Source organism: Protopterus annectens, chromosome 9.part0, assembly GCF_019279795.1.
Source record: "Protopterus annectens isolate FY-2018-M chromosome 9.part0, PAN1.0, whole genome shotgun sequence".
Taxonomy (NCBI): domain Eukaryota; kingdom Metazoa; phylum Chordata; order Ceratodontiformes; family Protopteridae; genus Protopterus; species Protopterus annectens.
The window spans coordinates 444,289,722-444,316,348 of record NC_056743.1 but is presented as its reverse complement, the minus strand read 5'-3'; the positions used below and the strand labels follow the sequence as shown (position 1 = coordinate 444,316,348).

The 26,627-nt window shown below is 43.9% G+C and overlaps 1 protein-coding gene across 2 annotated transcripts in view; it reads right to left on the bottom strand.

Moving 5' to 3' along the window:
- IKBKB (inhibitor of nuclear factor kappa B kinase subunit beta) overlaps positions 1 to 26,627 on the bottom strand; it is a 1,482,168-nt gene that overhangs the window by 564,232 nt on the left and 891,309 nt on the right. For both annotated transcript variants that reach the window (XM_044082985.1, XM_044082984.1), the window contains one exon: positions 19,581 to 19,710. In XM_044082985.1, the coding sequence (XP_043938920.1) occupies positions 19,581 to 19,710 (130 nt within the window). The remainder of the gene's footprint in view (positions 1 to 19,580; positions 19,711 to 26,627) is intronic.

Below are 26,627 nucleotides of genomic sequence, written 5' to 3'. Positions count from 1 at the left end.
ACCCTTGTTTATGTGTTGTCACAGGGAGATGCTAAATGATGGTAGTTTCTAGCAATGGGAGTTTAGCTTGGTAACTACAGTCAGGTGACAGAAAGTGATGTAATCCTGCAAGCTAACCCAGCAGTGATATTTGATATTAATTTAAGAAGTCTCTGACAGAGACACAGTGCATTTTGTATTTGTCTTTGACCTGACATCAGCTTGGAAAACCCACTCATCACATCTGCCTTACTTGCTCTGTAAGTAAGTTAACTAGGGTACAGTAGTTTCTTTTAGATGTAGTCAGGAATAGAGCTTAGCTTAATTTAGATGTTTTTCTTTATTTATTTGAGACTGTCCTGCAATGCTGTTTTAAATTTTTCCTGTAATTTTGAAGTCAGAAGTAACTGATTGTTTAAGGAGTATTTTCCTTGTTCTTTTATTAATTATTATTAAAATATATTTAAATCTTTCAATTGTGGCTGGTCTGTCTACACATATTTTAAGCTCTTAGAGAACTTGTATATTATTTGATGACACTGTGGGCTACTCCTAATAACCTTGCTCTTGGTCAAACTACCATTTAGATTAATAGTAACATTACACAGTAAGATTGGACACCCTTTGCTAAGGGCCTTAAAGTAGATAAATAGTGGCTCGTGGCAGTGAAAACTACCTTAGAGTCTGGGCAGAAGGGGCATAGCTTGTAAACCTGTGCCAGCCTTTCCCAGATGTGTGTGTGTGTGTGTACAAATCAAACCTCAAGGTGTGTGTCAGCTACTTGGCAGGGACACGTAGCACTGGTTGGACAGAGAGGGTGCTGGAGGTCTTGGCTTGGCCACTCAGCTGAGATCTCAATTCTACAGCTGTGCCAGTGGGGAGTCTTATTGGGGATCTGGAGAAATAGAGAGAAACCAGCCCCGTGCTGACTGTGGTCTCTGTGTGCCTTTAAGGGAAATTGCACTTGATGCAGAGAGCTGCATCTGGAAATAGTATGTATGTACTTGTTATCCTTCCAATGTACATCCCCCACTGTTGCCAGTAGTGAGGATTGAGGCTCCTCAACTACTGGTCCAGTGGTGGGTTGTCACATTATTGGTGGCAGTGATGGGATATCCACATACTGGGATTCAGTGGTGTGGATATTGAACTCCTGCAGCCTGTAAAGAATGGTCACTAAAGGTGTTTGTACTCTCAAAGAGCCACACAGTAGACATTCAGAGTTTCATATCACAAATCACAAAAGTGTATACCCACAGGGTACAAAACTGATAAGAAACAAACAACAAAGAACCACGTCCAAAGCACTAGGCAGTAGTTTAATCCAAAGTACATACAAATTTACTTGCTAAGCGCTTTCACCATTACAAAGGGCTTCATCAGACTCACAGAGAAGGGACCTCTAGATTTGATTGCATGTGTGGGAGGTGAGTGTGAATCCCACAAGGAGTCTGCTGTGGCATGTCTTACTCCTCAGAAAAAGGCTTAGAACTCATGGGCTTGGCAGCAGAAAAAGGTCTGGTATGGCAGGACTGCTGAAGCTAGAAAGTATGCTGTGGGGCAGCAGGTTATGGTTCTCATTCCTGTCAGATACAGCAAGCTGCAGGCTTGGGAGGGACCCTTCAAAGTGGTAAGGAAGGTCAGTGGTGTTAACTACATGGTAGAATTCAGGCAGGAGGCAGGGGCACAAACTGCACCATGTCAACACCATGAAACCTACCAAACAGGGAGGTCTCGTGTGTATTTGCAGTAGAAGGCAGGGGAGTCAGAGGGGGATCTATGGCTACAGGGAGGCCAGCTAGCAAAATCCCAAGTTACTATGGTGAAGCCTAGGGTTGCAGGCATATGATATGACAGTGCAACAGTGTTATGGGGTCAGCAATGCAAAGGCATATGGGATCTCAAGACAGGGTAGGGGGTAATGTATTCCAGATAGGCTCATCCTTCTCAAACGCTTCCCAAGGATCACTTGGAAAACAAGCTTGAATCTTCAAGGGGGGGACAAGTGTGACAAAGGGAGATGCTGCCAGCACAGCTATCTGGAATTTTGTAAATAATTATATGTCATTTGTGAATATCAACATAATTTATATAACATGTTTGTATTTCAAATGTATTGAACCGCATGTCATGTGTATATCAAACTGCTTGTATAAATGTGTGTGTCGAAAAGGGTATTTGCAAAGTGCTTTTTGAAATATAAACACAGTGTGCCCTACTAGAATAGAATAGAAATGTACATGCACTATTGTAACTTTAAATGTATATATTTTAACAGTGGAAACTAGAATACCGCAGGTTAACCTCAGACAAATAGCTGAAATTAAATTACTTTATGGCTACACAATAAAATATGGTATCTTTCCATTTCAAGGCAGTTGTTGCAATGTTTGTACTAAGGAGCTTTCTGTATTGGTATTGTCTTTAGGGTGAAATAATTACTAGCTTTGAAATGTGGAGGAATACAATTGTGTTATCACTTCCAGCATCTGCCAAAGATCTGAGGTCTATGTATTTTCTCAGGTAGATGCTAAATACTGCCAGCTTCCAGCAGTGGGGGCTCACCTGGGGTAGAGTCAGAAGACAAGAAATTATGTCATTCTGCAAGCTATCGCAGCAGTAATATTTTATTTTGAGAATCTCTTAGTGAGACAGTGCATTCTGCATTATGTCTTGGACCTGAAAACAAGATTCATTCACCACATATCTGCCTTGTTCTAGAAGTAAGTTTCTAGAGTATAGTAACTCTCTTAGATACAGTCAGGAATACAGTGAAGCTTAGCTTAGTTTAGATATTTTCCTTTATTTATTTCAGACTATCCTGCAATGCTGTTTTAAATATTTCCTGTGGTTTTGAACTTTGATGTCACTTTAAATATATATTTAGTATAATCTTGTTCTTTCATTATTTATTATTAAATATATTTAAATCTTTCATTGTGGCTGATCTGTCTAGAGATATTTAAGTTATGAGAGCACTTGCATATTTACTATGACACTGTGCGGGCCAAGCATAATAGTTCTTGCTCTTGTTCAAACTACCATTTGTATTAATATTAATATTACACAGTAAGATTGGACACCTTTGTTAAGGGGCCTTAAAGTAGCTGATAAAACTGGTGGCAATGGTAGCTACCTTTAGACTGGGCAGAAAGGCATAGCTAGTAAACCTGTTCCAGCCTCCCCCATGTGTTGTGTGTAAATCAAACCTCAAATAGTGTGTGTGTCAGCTACTTTGGCAGGGACACAATGCAATGGTTGGACAGAGAGGGCAGGTCTTGGCTTGGTCACTCAGCTGAGATCTCAACTCTATAGCTGTGCCAGTTGGGAGTCTTACTGGGGATCTGGAGAAAGAAGGAGAATCCAGCCCCATACTGACTGTGATCTCTGTGTGTTTTATGGGAAACTGCACTTGATGCAGAGAGCTATCTGGAACTATTGTGTACTTGTTAACTTCCCAGTGTATGTACCCCACTTTTCCTTGATTACTGGTCCAGTGGTGGGTCATCACAAGTGGAATAAATTTTCTTCTCTTCTGCTGGTGTACAGTGAGTATTTTCCACAAACATTCTACTGTCTCCCACTTTTAGTACTTTGTCCTTCTGCCACAGTTTTGCCAGAATCAACTCTTTCTGTTGGTATGGCTGCATCTTTACTATTGAAGGTCTAGGTTGTTTTTTCATAGTCATGTTTAGAACATACACATGATGTGCCCTTTCAATTAACAACACCTGCTGTGGAATACCAGTCCATTTGCTTATTTGTACTTTCATAAAATTATTACAGTATGTTCCATCCAGCTTCTCGGGTACACCAAAACTCTCAGGTTTTCCCTATGTACTCTGTCCTCTAATTCTGTAATTTTTTTTGAAACATATGATGTGAAATTGTTCAATCTCGCCGTTTGTTCTTACACTTGGGTTTGGAGCTGATCCATCGGCTCTGAGTCGGCCGCTTTCCAAGTTCAAGATCTTTGAGTAGCTGGAGACACAGTCCCTATCCCATGATGCTCTCTGACTAACCTCAGATCTAGTTTGCCGCTGCAACGGATCACACGATCTTCAGAGAAGCTTGGTCCAGTAAACCTTTTTTTTCTTGTCTTTGGACAACATTTCAAAATTTTTGCTGTATATATATATATATATATATATATATATATATATATATATATATATATATATATAGAGATATTACGTGTTTTTTGGGGCATATAGCCTATCACGTGTTTATATATTTATATTTCTTAGAACTTGGAGTGGTTGCTCTTGGGCCTTTGGCCATTTCTTTAGTTTAATATTGTGTGTTACCTTTGCGTTTTAGTTGGCAACGCTCTGTCAACTTGTGTTTCCTATCCCTTTACTCTCTTAGTGTGTGTTTTTTTATATAGATATTTAGACCTATAGCTAGATAGATAGACATTGTTGTTCTGTGGATTGCATTTAGTACGGTATACTTGTTATTACTGTACCTTTAGTGTTTCTCTTTATCATGGACCTGATAATAGGGGTCTTGCTATTATGTCTGATCAGAAGCAGAAATCAGGTTTTAAGAGGTGTAGCTGTGGGCAAAAAATGTCCATTACGGATAAACATGTTTCTTGTGTGCATTGCTTGGGGCCAGTATATTTACAAGAGGATTGCTCTATCTGCCACTCCTTCAGCGGCAGGGTTCTATTAGCGATGCAAAGGAAGTTGGTTGATAGAGGGCTGTTGAAGCCAGACTTTCAGGAAGCATTGGACAAGGCTGACCAGACCTCCAAGTCTACGAAGGGGTCAAAGTCTTCAAAGGTGTCCTGTGGAACCCAGGTCCACAGTTCCAAGCACCTCTGGAGAAAGGCAGTCGCTCTCAGTTTTTGGAGCCGTGCACCAAGTTGATATCTCGGAGTCAAACCCCAGTGCTGGAGCCGGTGTTGAGGTTTAAAGTTTCCGATCCTTAGGTCGGTGGCCTCTTCAGCTCCTTTGACCCATTCTTCGGGGAACCTTTCAGTCATTGATGTGGACCATGTGATGCAGAGGCTCTTAGAGAACCTGGCTTTGGCCAAATTACTCTTGGCTTCGTCCCAACTGACTTCGAAGCCTGCGACCGTTACATTGGCTGTTACTACTCCTCCTTCAAGGCTAGCCGAGCCTTCGGAGCCGGAAGGAGAAGATCTGATGGTTGTGGAACCCTCGGAACTGAGAGGTAAGCCTGTCCCAGTGCTCGGCCCCATTGACCTTGTTTCTTTGTTCCGCTTGAAGAATCTCAGAGCCGACACTTTGTCGGTTCTGGGGAAAGCCGAACCGATGCATTGGTTCCGACTCTTCCTCCTGGGGCTTAGGCGCAGATGAGCTCGGATCTGTCCTCTGGTTCGGAGCCTGTGGTCTCGCAACGAGGTTGCTGTCTTCCTCAGAACCGGGAGATTCCTTGGGTCAAGACACCGGTACCTTCGATGATATGAGGAGAGTTATGTCTGCTAAGACCCTCACATCTTTGGATCTTTCCTCTTCCTCACCTAAAGGGCCGCATTCTGCGTCTACATCACAGGTTCCTACCAAGCATTGAGACCCAGAGCCTCGGGTGACCCCTGCTCTACTGAGACTTCACCAGATGCCCTCACTGATGAGGTCCCCAGAAAGATATTGTGCAAGAGGAGGCATTTGTATTCCTCTCGGGAATCCTTGACATCAGGCACAGACTTAGAGGAACAGAAGGGTCCCACGGGCCCCCAAACCTTTGCTAAGGGCAGATAAAATTGGACCTCCTGGGAGGAAAGAATTTGGAGCTGCCTGGCACTACCTGCATGAGTGGGTCAAAAGGCAGAGACATCCAGGAGGTGGAGGGTCGGGATCCAAACGCCTCCAGGTATACCGACTCATCCTCGGAGGGGTCAATGGAAGGCCAGTTCCTTCTCTGTTTGAGGAGTTCCAAGATGTCTGAAAAGGAGACATCCTCAGAGGGGGACCGGGGGGAACCCTCTGACTCATCTAAGTCGGTATCCGATGTGGTAGACTCAGGGGAGTCTGTGTGTTTCCTCTTACACGTCCTCTTGAGGGGTTTCCCCTGCGGGATCAGGAGAAACCTCGAAGAGGAAGTTATAAACAATGGAGAAACCTGGGGCGATGGATCCCTGGGCCTGGGAGCAAGAGACTGGCAAGAGACATCAACAGGCACCGAAGAGGGAGGAGCTAAAGGAATGGACCGTAGACCTGACTCAGGTGCCAGGACACTCCTCACCACCTCAAAGGCTCCTCTCCCAGGGAGACCAGAAGACTCCCGCTCCGAAGAGACAGGAATTCTCGGCTCCACTGAAAGAGAAGGCTCCGAGGCCAATGTCGGTGCCGAGCTCACCAAAGCCTAAGCCCCGAGAGGGAGAGCGGGGTCGGACAAGGGTCCGATGCCACTAGCCCCTTCGGAGCCGACTAGGGAAACTCGACGACCGGATCCCTCCAAGGACGGTCTCATGGAGGAGATCGGAGCCGAAGACGACGGAGCCGAAAGGAGATGTATCGGCCCCGGCGCTGACACAGTCACTGTTCCGAAAAGCTCCGGCTCCGAACTCTGGAGGAGAGTCGGAGGAGGAAGTTCAAGGGGAAGAGCAGTAGCTGAAGTCTGTTGAGACGGGCTATGGAGCATTTGGGCTAGTGCCTGTGACTTCAATAGCCTGCTTACCACCACCCTCTCTAAATCGTGGTCAGACAGCCTGGAAGATCTCGAAGATCGGCTCCGATGACTCTGTTCCGATAAAAGAGGAGACCTCGGAGCTGAGTGAATTGACTCCAGAGAAGGGGACCGAGATCTCTTTCTGGACGGAGCCATCGGAGCAGACGACCTCTCGGGTCCAGATGGAGCCGAAGACTTATCGGCTCCGATGCTGGATAAAACCTCGGCACCAGCCGGTGCCGACAAGGAACTTGGAGATTGTGTGTTGGAGCCGGTAGGAACCGACACTACAATATCAGTAGAAAGATCGGCTCCAGTCGGAGCCACCGAGGAAGGCTTAACAACTGGAGCCTGAACCTTAGGTGGCTTGGAAGGTTTACCCGACCCAGTCTTGGTAGGTGAACCTTCTGGCTTTAATAAGCCACGGAGGATCAACTTGTTCCTCCTCTCCTGCAGGACTCTGTGGCTAAAGGAGTGGCATAAAGCACAAGAGTCCTGCAGGTGTAAAGGCCCCAGGCAGTAAACACAAGAAGTGTGACCGTCTGTCAGAGACATCATCTGACAGCACGAGTCACACTTCTTGAAGCCTGAGACCTTTCCTTCCTTAGACATAGTCTAAAGACAATACACACACACACACACACACACACACACACAAAAATCACACAATTAACCCCAAAACACACACAAACTGACAGGGATTAATAACTGGGAGGCTTAGGCCTACTAGAGAAAAAATAAACTTTTTACCCAAAGGACTGGAATATAGGGTGGGAACTAAAAAATAGTTAACACACTAGCCTAAACTACAGAATATGAGAAAAAGGGAAAATTACCCCTGAATACTGAAGATTTGACAAACTCACCTGAGCTGGCAAAAAAAAGAGACCTCTCTAGCGAAGCGGCAAACGAGATCTGAGGTAGTCTCGCCTTGCATCATGGGATATAGGGTTGCCTCGAGCTGGTAAAAGGAGTTCTCAAGCTTAGCAAGTGCCGAGTCGGAGCCGAGGATCGGCTCCGAACCCATCCAGCAAGAATGAAGGCGAGATTGACAACTTAACATTAGTATGTATGTACTTGTTATCCTTCCAATGTACATCCCCCGCTGTTGCCAGTGGTGAGGATTGAGGCTCCTTGACTACTGGTCCAGTGGTGGGTTGTCACATTATTGGTGGCAGTGATGGGATATCCACATACTGGGATTCAGTGGTGTGGATATTGAACTCCTGCAGCCTGTAAAGAATGGTCACTAAAGGTGTTTGTACTCTCAAAGAGCCACACAGTAGACATTCAGAATTTCATATCACAAATCACAAAAGTGTATACCCACAGGGTACAAAACTGATAAGAAACAAACAACAAAGAACCACGTCCAAAGCACTAGGCAGTAGTTTAATCCAAAGTACATACAAATTTACTTGCTAAGCGCTTTCACCATTACAAATGGCTTCATCAGATTCACAGAGAGGGGACCTCTAGATTTGATTTGCGATGTGTGGGAGGTGAGTGTGAATCCCACAAGGAGTCTGCTGTGGCATGTCTTACTCCTCAGAAAAAGGCTTAGAACTCATGGGCTTGGCAGCAGAAAAAGGTCTGGTATGGCAGGACTGCTGAAGCTAGAGAGTATGCTGTGGGGCAGCAGGTTATGGTTCTCATTCCTGTCAGAGACAACAAGCTGCAGACAGCTTGGGAGGGACCCTTCAAAGTGGTAAGGAAGGTCAGTGGTGTTAACTACATGGTAGAATTGTTAGGCAGGAGGCAGGGGCACAAACTGCACCATGTCAACACCATGAAACCTTACCAAACAGGGAGGTCCTTGTGTATTTGCAGTAGAAGGCAGGGGGAGTCAGAGGGGGATCTATGGCTACAGGGAGCCAGCCAGCAAAATCCCAAGTTACTATGGTAAAGCCTAGGGTTGCAGGCATATGATATGACAGTGCAACACTGTAATGGGGTTAGCAATGCAAAGGCATATGGGATCTCAAGACAGGGTAGGGGGTAATGTATTCCCAGATAGGCTCATCCCTCTCAAACGTTTCCCAAGGATCACTTGGAAAACAAGCTTGAATCTTCAAGGGGGGGGACAAGTGTGACAAAGGGAGATGCTGCCAGCACAGCTATCTGGAATTTTGTAAATAATTATATGTCATTTGTGAATATCAACATAATTTATATAACATGTTTGTATTTCAAATGTATTTGAACTGCATGTCATGTGTATATCAAACTGCTGGTACAGAAGTGTGTGTCGAAAAGGTATTTGCAAAGTGCTGTTTAAAATATAAACACAGTGTGCCCTACTAGAATAGAATAGAAATGTACATACACTATTGTAACTGTTTAACTGTATATATTTTAATAGTGGAAACTGGAATACAGGAGGTTAACTTCAGAAAAATAGCTGAAATTAAATTACTTTATGGCTACACAATAAAATATGGTATCTTTCAATTTCAAGGCAGTTGTTGCAATGTTTGTACTAGGGAGCTTTCTGTATTGGTATTGTCTTTAGGGTGAAATAATTACTAGCTTTGAAATGTGGAGGAATACAATTGTGTTATGACTTCCAGCATCTGCCAAAGATCTGAGGTCTATGTATTTTCTCAGGTAGATGCTAAATACTGCCAGCTTCCAGCAGTGGGGGCTCACCTGGGGTAGAGTCAGAAGACAAGAAATTATGTCATTCTGCAAGCTATCGCAGCAGTAATATTTGATTTTAATTTGAGAAGTCTCTTAGTGAGACAGTGCATTCTGCATTATGTCTTGGACCTGAAAACAAGATTAATTCACCACATATCTGCCTTGTTCTAGAAGTAAGTTTCTAGGGTATAGTAACTCTCTCAGATACAGTCAGGAACAGAGTGAACCTTAGCTTAGTTTAGATATTTTCCTTTATTTATTTCAGACTATCCTGCAATGCTGTTTTAAATATTTCCTGTGGTTTTGAACTTTGATGTCACTTTGAATATATATTTAGTATAATCTTGTTCTTTCATTATTTATTATTAAATATATTTAAATCTTTCATTGTGGCTGATCTGTCTAGAGATATTTAAGTTATGAGAGCACTTGCATATTTACTTGGTGACACTGTGCGGGCCAAGCATAATAGTCTTGCTCTTGGTCAAACTACCATTTGTATTAATATTAATATTACACAGTAAGATTGGACACCCTTTGTTAAGGGCCTTAAAGTAGCTGATAAAACTGGTGGCAGTGGTAACTACCTTTAGACTGGGCAGAAAGGGGCATAGCTAGTAAACCTGTTCCAGCCTCTCCCCATGTGTTTGTGTGTAAATCAAACCTCAAATAGTGTGTGTGTCAGCTACTTTGGCAGGGACACAATGCAATGGTTGGACAGAGAGGGCAGGTCTTGGCTTGGTCACTCAGCTGAGATCTCAACTCTATAGCTGTGCCAGTTGGGAGTCTTACTGGGGATCTGGAGAAAGAAGGAGAATCCAGCCCCATACTGACTGTGATCTCTGTGTGCTCTTAAGGGAAACTGCACTTGATGCAGAGAGCTATCTGGAACTATTGTGTACTTGTTAACTTCCCAGTGTATGTCCCCCACTTTTCCTTGATTACTGGTCCAGTGGTGGGTCATCACAAGTGGAATAAATTTACTTCTCTTCTGCCTGGTGTACAGTGAGTAATTATTTTCCACAAACACTCTACTGTCTCCCACTTTTAGTACTTTGTCCTTCTGCCACAGTTTTGCCAGAATCAACTCTTTCTGTTGGTATGGCTGCATCTTTACTATTGAAGGTCTAGGTTGTTTTTTCATAGTCATGTTTAGAACATACACATGATGTGCCCTTTCAATTAACAACACCTGCTGTGGAATACCAGTCCATTTGCTTATTTGTACTTTCATAAAATTATTACAGTATGTTCCATCCAGCTTCTCGGGTACACCAAAACTCTCACGTTTTCCCTATGTACTCTGTCCTCTAATTCTGTAATTTTTTTGAAACATATGATGTGAAATTGTTCAGTCTCGCCATTTGTTCTTACACTTGAGTTCGGAGCTGATCCATCGGCTCGGAGTTGGCCGCTTTCCAAGTTCAAGATCTTTGAGTAGCTGGAGGCACAGTCCCTCATCCCATGATGCTCTCTGACTAACCTCAGATCTAGTTTGCCGCTGCAACGGATCACACGATCTTCAGAAAAGCTTGGTCCAGTAAACCTTTTTTTCTTGTCTTTGGACAAACATTTCAAAATTTTTGCTGTATATATATATATATATATATATATATATATATATATATATATATATATATATATATATAGATATTACGTGTTTTTTGGGGTATATAGCCTATCGCGTGTTTATATATTTATATTTCTTAGAACTTGGAGTGGTTGCTCTTGGGCCTTTGGCCATTTCTTTAGTTTAATATTGTGTGTTACCTTTGCGTTTTAGTTGGCAACGCTCTGTCAACTTGTGTTTCCTATCCCTTACTCTTAGTGTGTGTTTTTTGATATAGATATTTAGACCTATAGATAGATAGATATTGTTGTTCTGTGGATTGCATTTAGTACGGTATACTTGTTATTACTGTACCTTTAGTGTTTCTCTATCATGGATCTGATAATAGGGGTCTTGCTATTATGTCTGATCAGAAGCAGAAATCAGGTTTTAAGAGGTGTAGCTGTGGGCAAAAAATGTCCATTACGGATAAACATGTTTCTTGTGTGCATTGCTTGGGGCCAGTATATTTACAAGAGGATTGCTCTATCTGCCACTCCTTCAGCGGCAGGGTTCTATTAGCGATGCAAAGGAAGTTGGTTGACAGAGGGCTGTTGAAGCCAGACTTTCAGGAAGCATTGGACAAGGCTGACCAGACCTCCAAGTCTACGAAGGGGTCAAAGTCTTCAAAGGTGTCCTTGGAACCCAGGTCCACAGTTCCAAGCACCTCTGTGAAGGCGCAGTCACCGGCTCTCAGTTTTTGGAGCCGTGCACCAAGTTGATATCTCGGAGTCAAACCCCAGTGCTGGAGCCGGTGTCAGAGGTTTTAAAGTTTCCGATCCTTAGGTCGGTGGCCTCTTCAGCTCCTTTGACCCATTCTTCGGGGAACCTTTCAGTCATTGATGTGGACCATGTGATGCAGAGGCTCTTAGAGAACCTGGCTTTGGCCAAATTACTCTTGGCTTCGTCCCAACTGACTTCGAAGCCTGCGACCGTTCCATTGGCTGTTACTACTCCTCCTTTGAGGCTAGCCGAGCCTTCGGAGCCGGAAGGAGAAGATCTGATGGTTGTGGAACCCTCGGAACTGAGGCCTGTCTCAGTGCCTTCGGCCCCATTGACCTTGTTTTCTTTGGTTCCGTTTGAAGAATCTCAGAGCAGACACTCCCTCGTTGGTTCTGGGGGGAAAGTCGAACCGATGCATTGGTTCTGACTCTTCCTCTCGGGGCTTCGGCGCAGATGAGCTTAGCTCAGTCCTCTGGTTCGGAGCCCGTGGTCTCGGCAACGAGGAGGTTGCCATCTTCCTTGGAACCGGCGGATTCCTTGGGTCGAGACACCGAGGCCTTTGATGCCATGAGGAGGGTTATGTCTGCTAAGACCCTCACATCCTCGGATCGTTCCTCTTCCTCCCCTAAAGGGCCGCGTCCTCCCTCTACATCGCAGGTTCCTACCAAGCGTCAAGACCCAGAGCCTCAGGTAACCCCATCGGGTGACCCCTGCTCTACTGAGACTTCCCCAGACGCCCCCACTGATGAGGTCCCTAGAAAGAGATTGTGCAAGAGAAGGCATTTGGATTCCCCTCAGGAATCCTTGACATCAGGCACAGACTTAGAGGAATCAGAAGGGTCCCCACGGGCCCCCTCGGAGGATGCCTCCTTTGCAAACATCCTGGAAATACTAAGGCAGAAGGGTGATTGGCAGCCCTTTACACCTACTGAGGATGAGTCAGTGATCCTGAAGGCCTTTGGGTCTCAACCTTCCAAGTCCTGGGTTAGTCCGCCCTTTGACGAACTAATGGATTTGGTCGCTCGAAGGATGTGGGAGTCTCCTGATTCCATGAAGCCGGTCCCTCGGAGGCCTAACAAATTCATCACCTCCCCCTAGACAGGACTTTTTTCACGAAGGGAGTTCCAGTTGATGCCATGGTGGTGGTGGCGGCGGCCACCAAGAAAGAGATGTCAGAAACCCCTTCTTCTGTCCATCCTCCTAACAGAGACTCTAGGACGATGGACAGATACGGGAAAAGCATCTTTAGTTCTGCGTCATTTGCCATGAGATCCTTTAACTATTTAACCCATTTCACCCGTCTTCAACGAGATCTCCTCATAGAGCTTGGAGATACTCTAAAGGGCAACACAAGTGATGCTGTCTCTGAGAAGGTGATGGCACAGCTTAACACCCTTAATTCTATTGTGAACTCGTTCATGCGGCTCATTTCTTATGCAGCCGATGGGTTGAGCCGAGCAGCAGGTTCAGCGATAGCTCTGCGGAGACAATCCTGGATGTGCTTATGCTCCTTTGCGGAAGCCTTCAAGTCTTCCTTTGTCAACACCCCATTTGATGGCTCCTCCTTGTTTGGGCCCAAAGTCAAGGAGACTCTCACTAGGTGTGAGCAAGAGGAAAAGACTATCTGCTGTAGGAGTCCATTTTTCCACCCCTACTAGACCACACCCCAAAGAGCAGAGAGCTGGAAAAATGTGGTTCCGGAAATCCCAAAGAGCTTTTCAAAATACACATAGAGAATCCCCCTCCAGGGGCAGAGGAGGGGATAATAATGGAAGACGTCGCCCGAGCGGCAGTGGGGGTCCGCAGAACCAGGGTGACAGGGAGCAGTTCCTTAGCAAGCCCTATCAGCACTCCTGAAAGGAGGCTTCACTCTCTGGCTCTGGAGGCAGTCAGGGTTTGCTTGGCTTTGTACCCAGATGCCTGGCTAGGAATTACAACAGATTCTTGGGTACAAAGCATAGTTACCAGAGGTTACATCATTCCATTTTCAGAATCCCCTCCTATTCAAACAAGAATCCCAGATGTTCCATCCAGTCTGCGGCATCAAGCAGCCATAGAAATCCACATACTGCTAGAAAACAAGAGTCATCCAGCCAGTCCCGGCGGACCAGACAGGATCCAGAACTTACTCTAGGTTCTTTTTAGTTCCAAAGAAAATGGGGGACTGGAGGCCCATTTTAGACCTCAGCAGACTCAACACCTTTGTCAAGAAGGAAAAGTTCAGGACTGTAATGCTTCAATTGATACTACCACTTCTAGGAACGGGCGATTGGATGTGCTCTATAGATCTCAAAGATGCGTACTACCACATCAAAATGGCCAGACCATCCAGAGATCATTTGCGTTTCCGGCTGGTGGCCAGTCACTACCAATTCCGAGCACTGCCCTTTGGTCTCACCACAGCCCCCAGAGTGTTCAACAAATGCATGGCAGTGGTTACGGCTCACCTGAGGCGTCAAGGATTCCGGGTGTTTCTGTATCTGGATGACTGGCTCCTAACCTCCACCACCAGGAATCAACCGATTCTCTCCAGAGATTACACAATCAATCTGTGCTCTCAGTTAGGCATAACCATAAATTTTGAAAAATCTGCTTTATTACCATCGCAGCATATTTCCTTTATAGGAGCAGATCTAGACACCACCACCACCTTGGTCAACTTGCCTCAAGCAAGAGTATTCTCTCTACAAAGTCAGGTGTCCCATTTGCTAATGGAAAAAAGAGTATCGGCCTCCCAAGTTCTGAAGCTATTGGGTACCAGGGCAGCTATGCTCATAGCAGTTCCTCTGGGATGGATGCATATGAGAATACTCCAATGGTTACTTTTCACCCAGTGGTCTTATCTACAGCTTCCAATGTCATTCAAGATTCTACTGACAAATGCTTGCAAAAGGATCTTCTTTGGTGGCTGAACAGCCACCAGGTAACTGTAGGTCATCCATTTGTACTTCCCCCTCCCTCAGCCACGGTGACCACAGATGCTTCCCTGATAGGGTGTGTGTGTGGGGGGGGGCTGTTTCAGGGAAGAACTGTCCAAGGTACTTGGTCAGAGATGGAATCCCATTTACACATCAATGTCCTAGAGTTGAGAGTGGTGTTTCTAGCATTGCAGCACTTTCACGACTCTCTACCTCGGGAGACGATTGCAATCCAGACGGACAACATGTCAGTGGTCTGGTATATCAACAAACAGGGGGGAACCAAGTCTTACCCCTTATGCCGAGAGGCCCTGAGAATTTGGCAGTGGGCTGTATCTACCGGGCGCTTTCTGACAGCAATGCACATCCCGGGGACATCCAACGTAATAGTGGACATACTGAGCAGAGCCATTCTGTTGCCCCACGAGTGGTCCCTCAAAGAACAAGTGACGGAAATTATATTCCGCAGATGGGGCCAGCCTTGCTGCGACCTTTTTGCATCCCCGATGAATGCCAAATGCAGAAGCTACTTTGCCCTGTATCCTCCACCAGGGGACAGCCCAAGGGATTCGCTCATATATGACTGGCCCTCAGGTCTCCTTTATGCCTTTCCACCAACGCCTCTGATCCCCAGATTTTTACAGAAAGCCAAAAGCTTGGGAAGAACTGTTATACTGATAGCCCCGTTTTGGCCTCGACAGATATGGTTCCCCTTCCTTCAGCAATATCAAGTGGAAGAACCTTGGGTTCTGGACCCAGTGCCAGACCTTCTGACTCACTCATCGGGAGTTCTTCACCCCTCTCTTCAGTCCCTCAAACTGACAGCTTGACTGCTCCACTTCCCAACCTAGCCAGGTCATATAATTTGTCTTCCATGGTGCAACATATTCTAGTTTCTTCTCATAAAGTCTCCACCAGGAAAACTACAATAGTAAATGAAAGCAGTTTGTTTGTATGGCTTCTCATCATGATATTGATCCCTATGTCACTCCTATTCATAGTATTCTGGAGTTCTTGACTATGCTTTTTCTCGAAGGTGCGGTAGCTGCCACTATAAGGGTTCAATTGGCTGCAATATCCAACTTTCATTTAGGATGCGAAGGCTCTAATATTATGTCTCACAGATTATGTAAAGCCTTTCTGAAAGCGATTCATCAACTTAAGCCACCTATCAGACATCCAGTTACTCCCTGGAAACTAAATTTAGTACTATCTCAACGTATGCTCCCCCCTTTTGAGCTTGCATCATCTTGTCTTCTGAAGTTTCTTTCTTGGAAGACAATTTTCTTGGTGGCTATTACCTTGGCATGTAGAGTTTCTGAACTACAAGCCCTTTCTATCAGACCTCCGTATCTGGTCTTTCACCCCGACAGAGTGTCTCTCAAGACAAATCCTATCTTTCTTCCTAAGGTCTGCTCCAAGGCTAATTTGAACCAATCTATTGAGCTTCCCACTTTTTTCAGACACCAGTCTAATAAATTGGAATACGTGTTACATAAGCTTGATGTTCACAGCCAATTGGAGTTTTATTTGGACAGAACAAAGGAATTTAGGAAATCGGATCAGGTCTTTGTTTCCTATGCGGACAATAAGAAGGGGTTTCCTGTATCTAAAGCTACATTGTCTAAATGGTTATCTGATTGTATAAAATGTATATATTCCTCATCCAACCAACCCTTAGAACGTGACGTGAAAGCTCATTCTACCAGGGCTGTCTCCACATCTCTGGCTCATGCAGCCGGTTTGCCTTTGGACACCATTTGTGCAGCTGCTACTTAGTCCAAACCTCATACGTTTATCACTCACTACAAAGTGGACATAGCCTCCAGGGACAGGGCTTCCTTTGGTTCCACTGTTCTCAGGAATGTACTCCCGTTAATTAGGGTGCTTGGGACACTACCCATGTGTAAGAACAAGTGGCGAGAATGAACAATTTCACATAAAGAAGTTATGTTCTTACCACAACGTTCCATGTGAGTTGTTCATCTCGCCTTTGTTCTTACACTCCCTCCCACCTTCGCCCTCCGTGTTCTTGAAGAACGGGTATGACTGGTGGTCTGGCTGGTCTGACTAGTGTCCTTCACTCCAGCCAGAGTATCTCTTAGCTAATTGTAAATATGTGTATACATATGTATATATTTTGCATATTGGTATGTTTAGTTGTATTCTTTCTTGCTGGGTTCAGCAAACTAGATCTGAGGTTAGTCAGAGAGCATCATGGGATAGGGACTGTGCCTCGAGCTACTCAAAGATCTTGAGCTTGGAAAGGGGCCGACTCGGAGCCGACGGATCGGCTCCAAACCCATGTGTAAGAACAAAGGCGAGATGAACAACTCACATGGAATGTTATGGTAAGAACATAACTTCTTTTTCTTGAACAGTCTTATACTCAGGCAGCCTTTTTTTCATTTCAACCTCTAATTTTTTTTTTTACCCAAAAAAGACCAAGTTCACTGTCTCTTTTCTGTGTTTCTGTTTTCACACTAGGAGAGGTACAATTAAGCTGTTACTCAGTCTGCAGCCATCTTAGAAGTTCTTAATATTACATTATTGATCATAGTTTATCCTAGTAACATTCTGAACATTTATCTCAATCTGTTTGTGTTTCATCTGTTGTGGAAATTTTCTCTCTTTGCATATAATTTAGTTATCAGCTACTGTAAAATGTGTTTTGTGTGTGTTTTGTGGAGCCCTTCTGCCAGCTCATTGTACAATATTTAATCTGTTGCACAACTTTTATCTCATTGCATTATAATTACTCATCAACTATTGTTTACATGCATTTGAATCTGTTGTGGAGCTTTTCTTCCCAGGCTTCCACTGTAAATGGGCCACTGACTCCACCGGACATTCCCGGTTACCAAAGGATAAATAAAGTATAATAAATAATGCCCTTTGTGGCACACTGTCCCTAGCCGACTTGTGGGAATCCACAATGCCAGGGATCATTGGAGTGGCTGTGTTGGGGTGGTAACATCAGACAAGGAGAGGACAAGGGAAGGAAAACACAATGTTGTGGAGGTCTGGCTGCCATCCACTGGGAATGGGGGAGGGGGTTACACCTGGTATATGGGGTCAGGCTACAGAGATGTGCAAATGGATCCACTGCAGTGTTACCTGAGCGCCACAGGCCTGTACATCATGGGTTACATTGTGAACTGTATTCATGATGGCATCGTGGCCATGCAGCTTAAATGTAGCTTGTGCCAATACTGCACATCAGGCATGCAACATGTTTCATTCATAGTTGCAACATGGACAATAGACAGTAATTAGGGAATGGGAGCCATGTTTTTGCCCATGCACTGACCGTGTATGTTCATTTGTATAGGCATTTTGATGGCACCTGCACAGAGGCAGAAAGTTTATTCATGCACAGATAGAGGTAATCCTACATGACCTGCCCCGCTATGGCAGGCAGATTATCAACATAGACAAGACCTTCATGAAATAGGTGTAGCAGGACCTGGTGGCTGATGTACAGGCCGTAGGTAGACATAAGAAGGACAGGAACACCGCTCCACCACAGGGTCACAGACTCGAACCACCATTCCTACTGAAATGCACATGCCCCTGTTATGGAAAGAATGATCAAAAGCAGATATGCAACATCACAGACAAGCCTTATAAACACTGATTGGAAACTCATACCCAGAGGAGGCCTGGATATTGGAGTTGGACTGTTGGTGACATCACTTGAGTCTGTGAGAGAGACACCAGGTTGGCACGGCCATTTTGTCACTACCAGTGTAAGGTGGTACACCATTGTCATGAGCATACGGATGATAAAACACTGGCATATCGCTGCTGCAGGTATGTCAGGGATGCCAGCACCTTAAGGTACACAAGTTTTCCTTGTCTTTGTAATATTTTACATTTATTGCTGTTGTATTGAACAGGTGTGGGACTGGCACATATGTTCATTTATACACACAATGGTTTCTCTCTGCCTTCACAGGTGCTGTTGGCATAGGGTCAGGCACAGAAGAACAGCACATGCCTGATGTCACTGAAGCAATGATACCCGACAGTAATGGCAGCCTGCCCATAGCACAGACAACACAGTGCCAGTGTCCGCAGCGCTTACAGTGCAGGGATCAATACCACTCTCATCTACAGACTTCTTCATAATGGCTGTGAACATTATCCATGCATCTCACATGTCTCCTGAGGGCTGGCCAGTCCATGCCAGCCCATCACAGGGTGCACAATTCTGACCTACACATGCAACAGCAGTGGCTCCTGCCATCACTGCACACAAAGAACAAGGAAGGGGCATGCTGCCAAGTGTCTGGGACCACAACCCCAGTCACTCCCATATCTTGGTATCACAGTGGGCATCAATCGGTAGATGTGCAGATTAATGATCCAGCCTCAGATGATTGCCACTCTTACCATGTTGGAGATGATTAGTGTGATGCATGAAATATGTTACAAAAAAGTGAAGGCCTTCTCTTTTTGCATACTGATACAGCACATAGGGACTGGGAGCATATCCACCTGCTGACAGAGTTAGAGGGCCACTTTGTGTCTGTTCAGCTAACATGTGGTGTGTTGACAAAGACTGTGATGGCCATACCATACTACACACACATATACACACATACACAGAGGCCATAATCCCAGGGGTACATCATTTCCCTGGCAAATGCCTTAATGACATTAAAAGAACTCAGGATATCTCAGTTATTAAAGACAAAGAAAGATTTTACTTAGTACTGCCAAAGACTGACTGAGTTCTAGGAATCAGCTGGAAAATGAGAAAAGCAAAGAGTGAAAAGTCACTTCAGGTGTCGAGAAAGAAATGGTTACCGTGCAGTTATGGTTATACCTAGGATCTGTCTAATCCCCACAGTTAGAAACTGCATGCCCATGACTTTATGGATGTCTTATTGTTGAAAAGAATACATGGCTGGGGATGCAAAATCACCACAGGTTATTTTTCATTCATAAAATGAATTATTGTAGCAAAAATCATTATGATGAACATCTGGACAATGTCTGGATAATGTTTTTAAAGAAATGCCAAGAACATAGTTTTGGTTAACGTCTAGTGATAGGCTCCCACTCACCTTAAGGTTCAGAATGTCATCTAAAGCTTGAAAGCAGCCATTAGCACCATATGAGGGATGAGTGCCTCGTTTCTTTGAATTCCACATCAGCATAGTATGCAACCACTCCTCTAATCGTTCAGCCAAAACTCTGTAATGGGAAAAGAAAATGGAAATAATTTATGAACACTGCCTACTGGTAAAGACCTGAGATAAGGAAAAATAACTGCAAATTCGCCCCTGGGGTGGCATCTATGCCTCGCATAGACAGGGGTAGGAGGTTTTGATCACAGACCGGCTCTATTCATACATTTATTCTGCAAACTACCCAAAAAGAACAAATGGGGATACTTGGGATTAACATGGCTAGGTTCGTAACAGGTCGAGGACCGCTAGCCTAGTCGCCTCCTATGAACCTGCGAATATTCTTAAACAGCACAGATGTCAATCTCTAGTGTATCATGGCCACAAGAAAACAAAGCTCTTCATAATACTTACTGTCACTCTAACCCAAACCTCTTTTTCATCTTATTCTACACTCTCTTAAGGTAAATGAAGGACTCTGCTTTAATGGCTACATTCCAGCTTCCATTACAGTTTTGCACTACAGTCAGTTAAATTATATAATCTGATACTTTGTAAAAAAAAAAAAAAAAAAATACATACATTATATATATATATATATATATATATATATATATATATATATATATATATATATATATATATATATACTATGACAGTTATCTTCTGTAGCACATGAAAATAAATGTGGTTAGGAATCAGTTTAATAGACTACCCAAGTTAATCACAGATGATATGCATTTTTTAAAGACATGAACACTACCACAGATTATCCTGCTGAAAGGGATTATAAGATACAGGTAAATACATTAATTTTGTTTTTGTCCCACAGACCTCATGGTACTGGCCCAGCCCCCAGTTTCCAATGAACATGCCAGATCTACCAGCTATCACCTACCCCCAGACTATTCTGTTATGTACTGGGGCTTGTGGAGCCTAAGGATGTCCTAGGGCTCAGCCAACTGTGCTTCAGTCCAGGGGGAGTTTCTTTTTATATGCCCTACACACTTTCCCTTTTCCCTGCCCCCCACACTCCCCAACTATATCCAAAGGCAACTCCACTATATGGACCATGCCCTCCTCTTAGGGAGGATCATCAAGGAGCACCCTTTCTCTCTCCCAGGGTAGTCACACACATACCTCCCTCCCAGATGGTCTGTCAGTTGCCTAAGCTGCTAAATGAAGCCAGGTTGACTGTGCAGTAGTTAGGGCTTTAGCCCTCTGTGACATCACAGTGGCTAGATAAATTGTTGATGAAAGACTCAGTAGCCTACCTCTGCATATTTTAGGTTCAGAAAGTGACAATACTGGAGTTCCAGGATGGCTGCACAATGATCAACAGCTAAACTTCAATTCTATTATTAAGAAAAAAGAAACTGACAGATATGGGCTAGTACTTCTAACAGTTTTAGTAAAATTTGGTTACTGGCTAATATGTACACTACCTGAATACCAACAAAAGAAGAAACTTAGACAGTCTGAAAGAAAATCAACTAGAAAAGATGAAGATAAAACACTGACTGGGAAGAATCTTGGAGCTGTTCAGCAAAAAGCAGTTCAAGCTCTAGCTTTGCTACAGATGGCTTCTAGTAATTTAGAGGAAATATAAATCAATGAAACATTAAAGGAGCATATTGTTTGCTGACAAATGGAAAATTAAAAGGTACAATGGCACGCAGCTAAGTACAAAATACAAGTTTGACATTACCGGAAGTGAATAAGAGATAGTTTTCCTGGTAATCAAATACCTCAGTGTATTTACTAGAACAGTGTATAATTTAGTTTTATTTAAGGATAGCCAGTAATACTTTTCTTAAGACTAAAAGTTCATGTTTTCTGAAAGCATTAAAACTGTTTTTCCATCTGGGAGGGGAATTAAGATAAGACAGAACAGACAGACAACACAACAGTTAGTGTAAGTAGAAGCACATCCTGCAACATACACTTAGGCATGGATAACCTTAACTTTAGGTTAGGTAATGCCTGTAGGTGCAGCATTTAATTTGGGACAATTGTTCCTATCAGGAGGGTTAAACTTCATTATTGAAAAATGTACATAGACGTGTGTGTGTGTTTGTGTTTTTAAGTTAAAAGGTTATGGAGGTGTTCTGGTGGTCTGTTTTTTTTTTTTGATGGGTTTCATTAAAAGAAAAAGTCTTGCAAAATGTGATAAAGGTTCAAATGGAGATGACGAGAAAAGTACAGTTTTGTACCTACCATAAATGTAGATGTTCGAGGATTCCATTGCTGCAGTCCTGACTATTGGGTATAGAATACCAGAGTCATTTCCTCAGTCTTTTCTTGCCCCAGATGTCAGAAGACCCAAAAAGACAAGTCCCAAAAAACCTGCACCAAAAAACATGTACAATATATACAACAATATATACACATATATATAAAATATAAGCATGTAAACTCACCTACACAACCACCCCTAAACAAACATCTACATTTATGGTAGGTACAAAACTGTACTATGTTCTTTCCATTGCTGCAGTCATCCCAAAGCAGAGGTAAGGGAGGCTGGCAAATTATAAAGTAGCAGGAGCTGACAACATGCCTTGTAAAACAGCTGTGGCAAAACCAGCCCTAGTCTTAGAGTATATAGGCAGGTGATAATGCCTAGAGAAAGTATGCACTGAACTCCAAGTAGCTGCTTCCAGAATATCCTTAGTTGCCACCCCTTAGAAATGCTGTTGAAGTGGCAGTAGCCCTAGTGGAATGAGGCCTAATCCCAGCTGGAACCTCTTTGCCATGATGGGAATAACAAAATGCAATGCAAAAGCCAATCCACCTAGAAATAGTTTGTTTTGACACAGGCTTGCCCTGTGAACCCAAAGCAAAAGAAACAAGTAACTGCTGAGACTGCCTAAAATTCTTAGTCCTGCTCAAATAATAACGAATTGCCTGTGTACATCTAAAGTGTGCAAAATCTTTTCCCCTTTATTTTGAGGATCTGCAAAAGTAGGCAAATGAATAGTTTGGTTTAAAGCCACACTAGAAACCACCTTAGGCATAAAGGAAGGATTAGACACCCTGTCCTTATGGAAAATCAAAAGGGCTCTACTGCCATAAGGGCCTGCAACTCAGACACCCTTCTTGCAGAAGTAATAGCCAACAGAAAAGCAGTCTTCCATGACAAATATTTCAATTCAGCAGTAGCTGCAGGCTCAAAAGGTTGTAGAGTAAGTTTTTCCAACACAAAATTGAGATCCCAAGCAGGAGTAGGAGCTCTGGGGTCTTATATTCTTTGCCCCTCTAAGAAACTGCTTGAACAAAGGATGAAAACAAAGGTGGGTCACAATCATAGTGAGCTGAAATTGCTGCAGCATGAATCTTTATGGAAGAGAAGGACAAACCTTTGTCCAATAATTCAGTAAGATATTGAAGAGCCACACTCAAATTAGGCTCTGAAATCTCCAAATTCTTTGCTGTAGTCCAAAACAAAAATCGCTTGCATTTTAGCTTCCATAATCACATTTAAAACTTGTTGAGGAAGCTGAGACCTGCTGTGCTTCAACACAGAATATGCCAAGCTGTGAGATGAAGAGATTGAAGCTTGACATTGAGCAGATGACCGTCCTTCTGAGATAACAGATGAGGAATCAGAGGTAAAGGCCATGGAGGCTTCTTTACAAGACGAAGTGGGTACCAATGTTGCCGAGGCCAATCTGGAGCTATCAAAATCATCCTTGGCCTGTCTTGACTGACCTTTAATAATACCTTTGGAAGAAGAGGCAGAGGTGGAAAGGCATAGACATGAAGGTTTTTCCAACTGAAAGACAGAGCATCCACTTTCCAAGCTGTGTGATGAAACCCCTTTGTGCAATACTTTGGCAGCTGGTGGTTTAGTGGAGAAGCGAACAGATCTATGTCTGGAGTTCCCCATGACACTGTCAATTTCTGAAATACATGAAGATCCAGTTTCCACTGTGGGGATCCATGATTTGTCTGCTTAATACATCTGCTAGGGAGTTCTGTGCTCCTGGCAGAAACCTTGCCTGAAGAGTTAGTTGATAAAATCATTGCTTGCCTGCATAGAGGATAAGAATGTGTTCCCCTTGCTTGTTGATGTACCACATGTCAGTAGTGTTGTCTGTTAGAATCAACACCTGCCCTGGAAGAAGTAACTCCTTGTTAGCCATCAATGCAAACTGGACTGCTAACATCTCCTTCATGTTGATATGTAGATGTTGTAGTCTGGGTCTTGTATCCACTTTCCATTTAGATGAGCTCCCAAGCAGTGTCCGAGGCATCTGTCGTTAAAATCTGACTCTGGCCGGGTCACAGAGAGTCCCTTGTTTAGGTGACATTCCTGAGCCCACCACAAGAATTCCTTTTGAAGGCAAGGTATTATTTGAATGACAGTGTCCAAATCCTGGCAGTGCTGTGTCCATACATTTTGAGATACCATTGCAGCTTCCTCATATGCACTTAAGCACCAGAATACAAGATGCCATGAACCCTAATGCTTGAAGGACTGTCCTTGCAGTCAGCACGGACTGATGAGATAGTTGATGGAAGTAAAGTGACAGACTCTTTTGTTTGTCCGGGGTTAAAAAGGCCATCTGGGCTGCTGTATTCAGTCTCACACCCAGAAAGCACATGTCTTGAGAGGGTACTAGACTGGACTTGAATACCCTAGGCATCTTAGCACTGCTATGACAAATTCCAGATGCTGTAGAAGATCTTCCTTTTCTTGAGCCAGAATCAGGCAGTCGTCCAAGTAAGGATAGATTTGAATGCCTTGAAGCCTGAAGTAAGCTATCACTGGAGCCAGAACCTTTGTGAATACTCTGGGCAGTAGATAAGCCAAAGGGCAATGCAGAGAACTGATAATAAAATCTCCAGTTAGATACTTTCTGCAACTTAGCCTTATAGGCACATGAAGGTAAGCTTCCTTGAGATCCAAAGTTACCATCCAGTGATCCTTGCCCAGCAGAGGTAACAGTTGTTGTAACGTCAACATCTTGAACTTGGGAATGTCCAGATAAGTGTTGAGGATAGATAAATCCAAAATTGGTCTCCACGTGTTCCCCTTCTTTGGTACTAGGAACAGGCGAGAATAAAGCCTCTTTCTGACACAGGGACTGGCTGAATGGCCCCTATCTGGAGTAACTGAGAAACTTGCTTGTGAGCCTCTTTCCTTTGTGGAGGAGGAACATCTGGCATGCCTTTGAAACATGGTGTGGAAATAAAATCTGTAACCGTGATGAATGATATCCAGCACCCATCTGTCTTGAGTGATTAAATCCCAATTTTCTTTGAAAAGAGACAGTCTTCCTCCCAAAGGAGCTGCCAGACGAGAATCCACTGGCAGCTGAAAAGGCAGGTCATTGGGTGTGGACTGACCCCTGCCCTCACCAGAAGTCTGAGCAGGTGAACTCTCTGATCTAGGCCTAAATGAACCTTGAGCCCTGCCCTAGACCTACCCCTAGACTGGGAACCATAAGCAGGATATGTCCACCCCTTAGCAGGCCAATTTCTGCTAAACTTGAGGCTGCACCTGCAAGAAATCTTTAACAGTCTGCATAGACTTAGCTTTGTCCTCCATTTTCTTTAAAACTGCTTCCACAGGCGGTCCAAACAACACATCAGACTGTAAAGGAGCATCCAAAATCCTGGTCTTAACATGCTCAGCTAAATTCTGATCCTTCAACCAGGCATGTCAAGAACAGAACTAGTAGCAGCCACCCTCGAGGAGGCCTGAACAGCATCAAAACCACACTGCAAAGAATGCTTACCCACTTGTTCAGACACATGAACCAAATCCAGCAATTCTTTACACTCAATACCAAAGCATCCACCTTAGATTTCAATTGTGAAAGGAGATAATTCTGATATTTTAGCATGTGAAACTGACATGGCTAGAGTGGAAGAAGTATACACTTTCTTACCCCACCTATCCAAAGCCCTTGCCTCTTTATCAGAGGGTACAGGATTTTTAACCACAGAAGCTTTAACACCTTTAGGCCCCTGAGAAACAGTTTCTGGGTCGACTCTTAAACAAATACTTATGAGCTTGGGCACCCTATAATACCTATCAGGCTTAACAGGAGCAGGAGGCAAGGAGTCAGGGTTCAGGGAAGCCTCTGCAAAACATCCTCCACCACATTCAACACAGGAGGAATAGCTAAGGGCCTATGCTGGGGTAAAACAAGAATTCCCTAAGCCTTTTCCTGGAATCAGAGTAATCCTGGCCTTCCCATTTAAAGTGCTCCCTCATGGAGTGAAGAGTCTCTGAAAAGAAAAATCCTCAGGAGGAGAAGCTGTAGGAGTGGAATCATCCACATCAGAATCAGAATAAGTAGGAAACTCTTGTAAGTCTTCCACAGAAGACTCTGAAGCCTGTGAACACTGTTCAAAATCATCAAACTCCTGTTCCACCCTAGGCCTCTTATCAGGCGGGGCATAGAACCTCTAATAAGAGTAATCAAATCTTCTGCCATTTTAAGCATATGTTTAAATGCTAGGAGAAGCCCCACAGAAGCTGAACTTGGCCTACCTCTAAAAGAAGCTTTGGCAACAGAAGGAGAGGCCCTAACTACCTTGGGAAGAGAGGGAAGAACAGTTACCTCAGAAGCCCCCTCAGCCTGGCCTACCTCCTGAGAGGGCACATCCTGTAACAATAAAGTATCTGCCTGAGACTCCATGGAGACTCCTGGCAAAACCTCTGGCTCCACTGAGCCTGATGAAGAGGCGCCGGAGCATCCGGCGGCATATTATAATTGCAACGCTTCCAAACACCAACCTAGCACAATCTAGCCTCCTCTTAAAAATCTAGCACAAGAGCGGCAACCAACAACGTCGTGCTCAGGCCCTAAACAAGGTATACACAATGTATGATAATCCCTATGCGGTATCTGCTTCCCACAAGAAATACAGTTATTCACTTTTTCTGACATCCGGTTAAATACTGAGGCAAGAAAACCAAAATGTTAACTCTGTTTCGGTCTGAAACTCCCGAAAATCTCAGAACGCCAA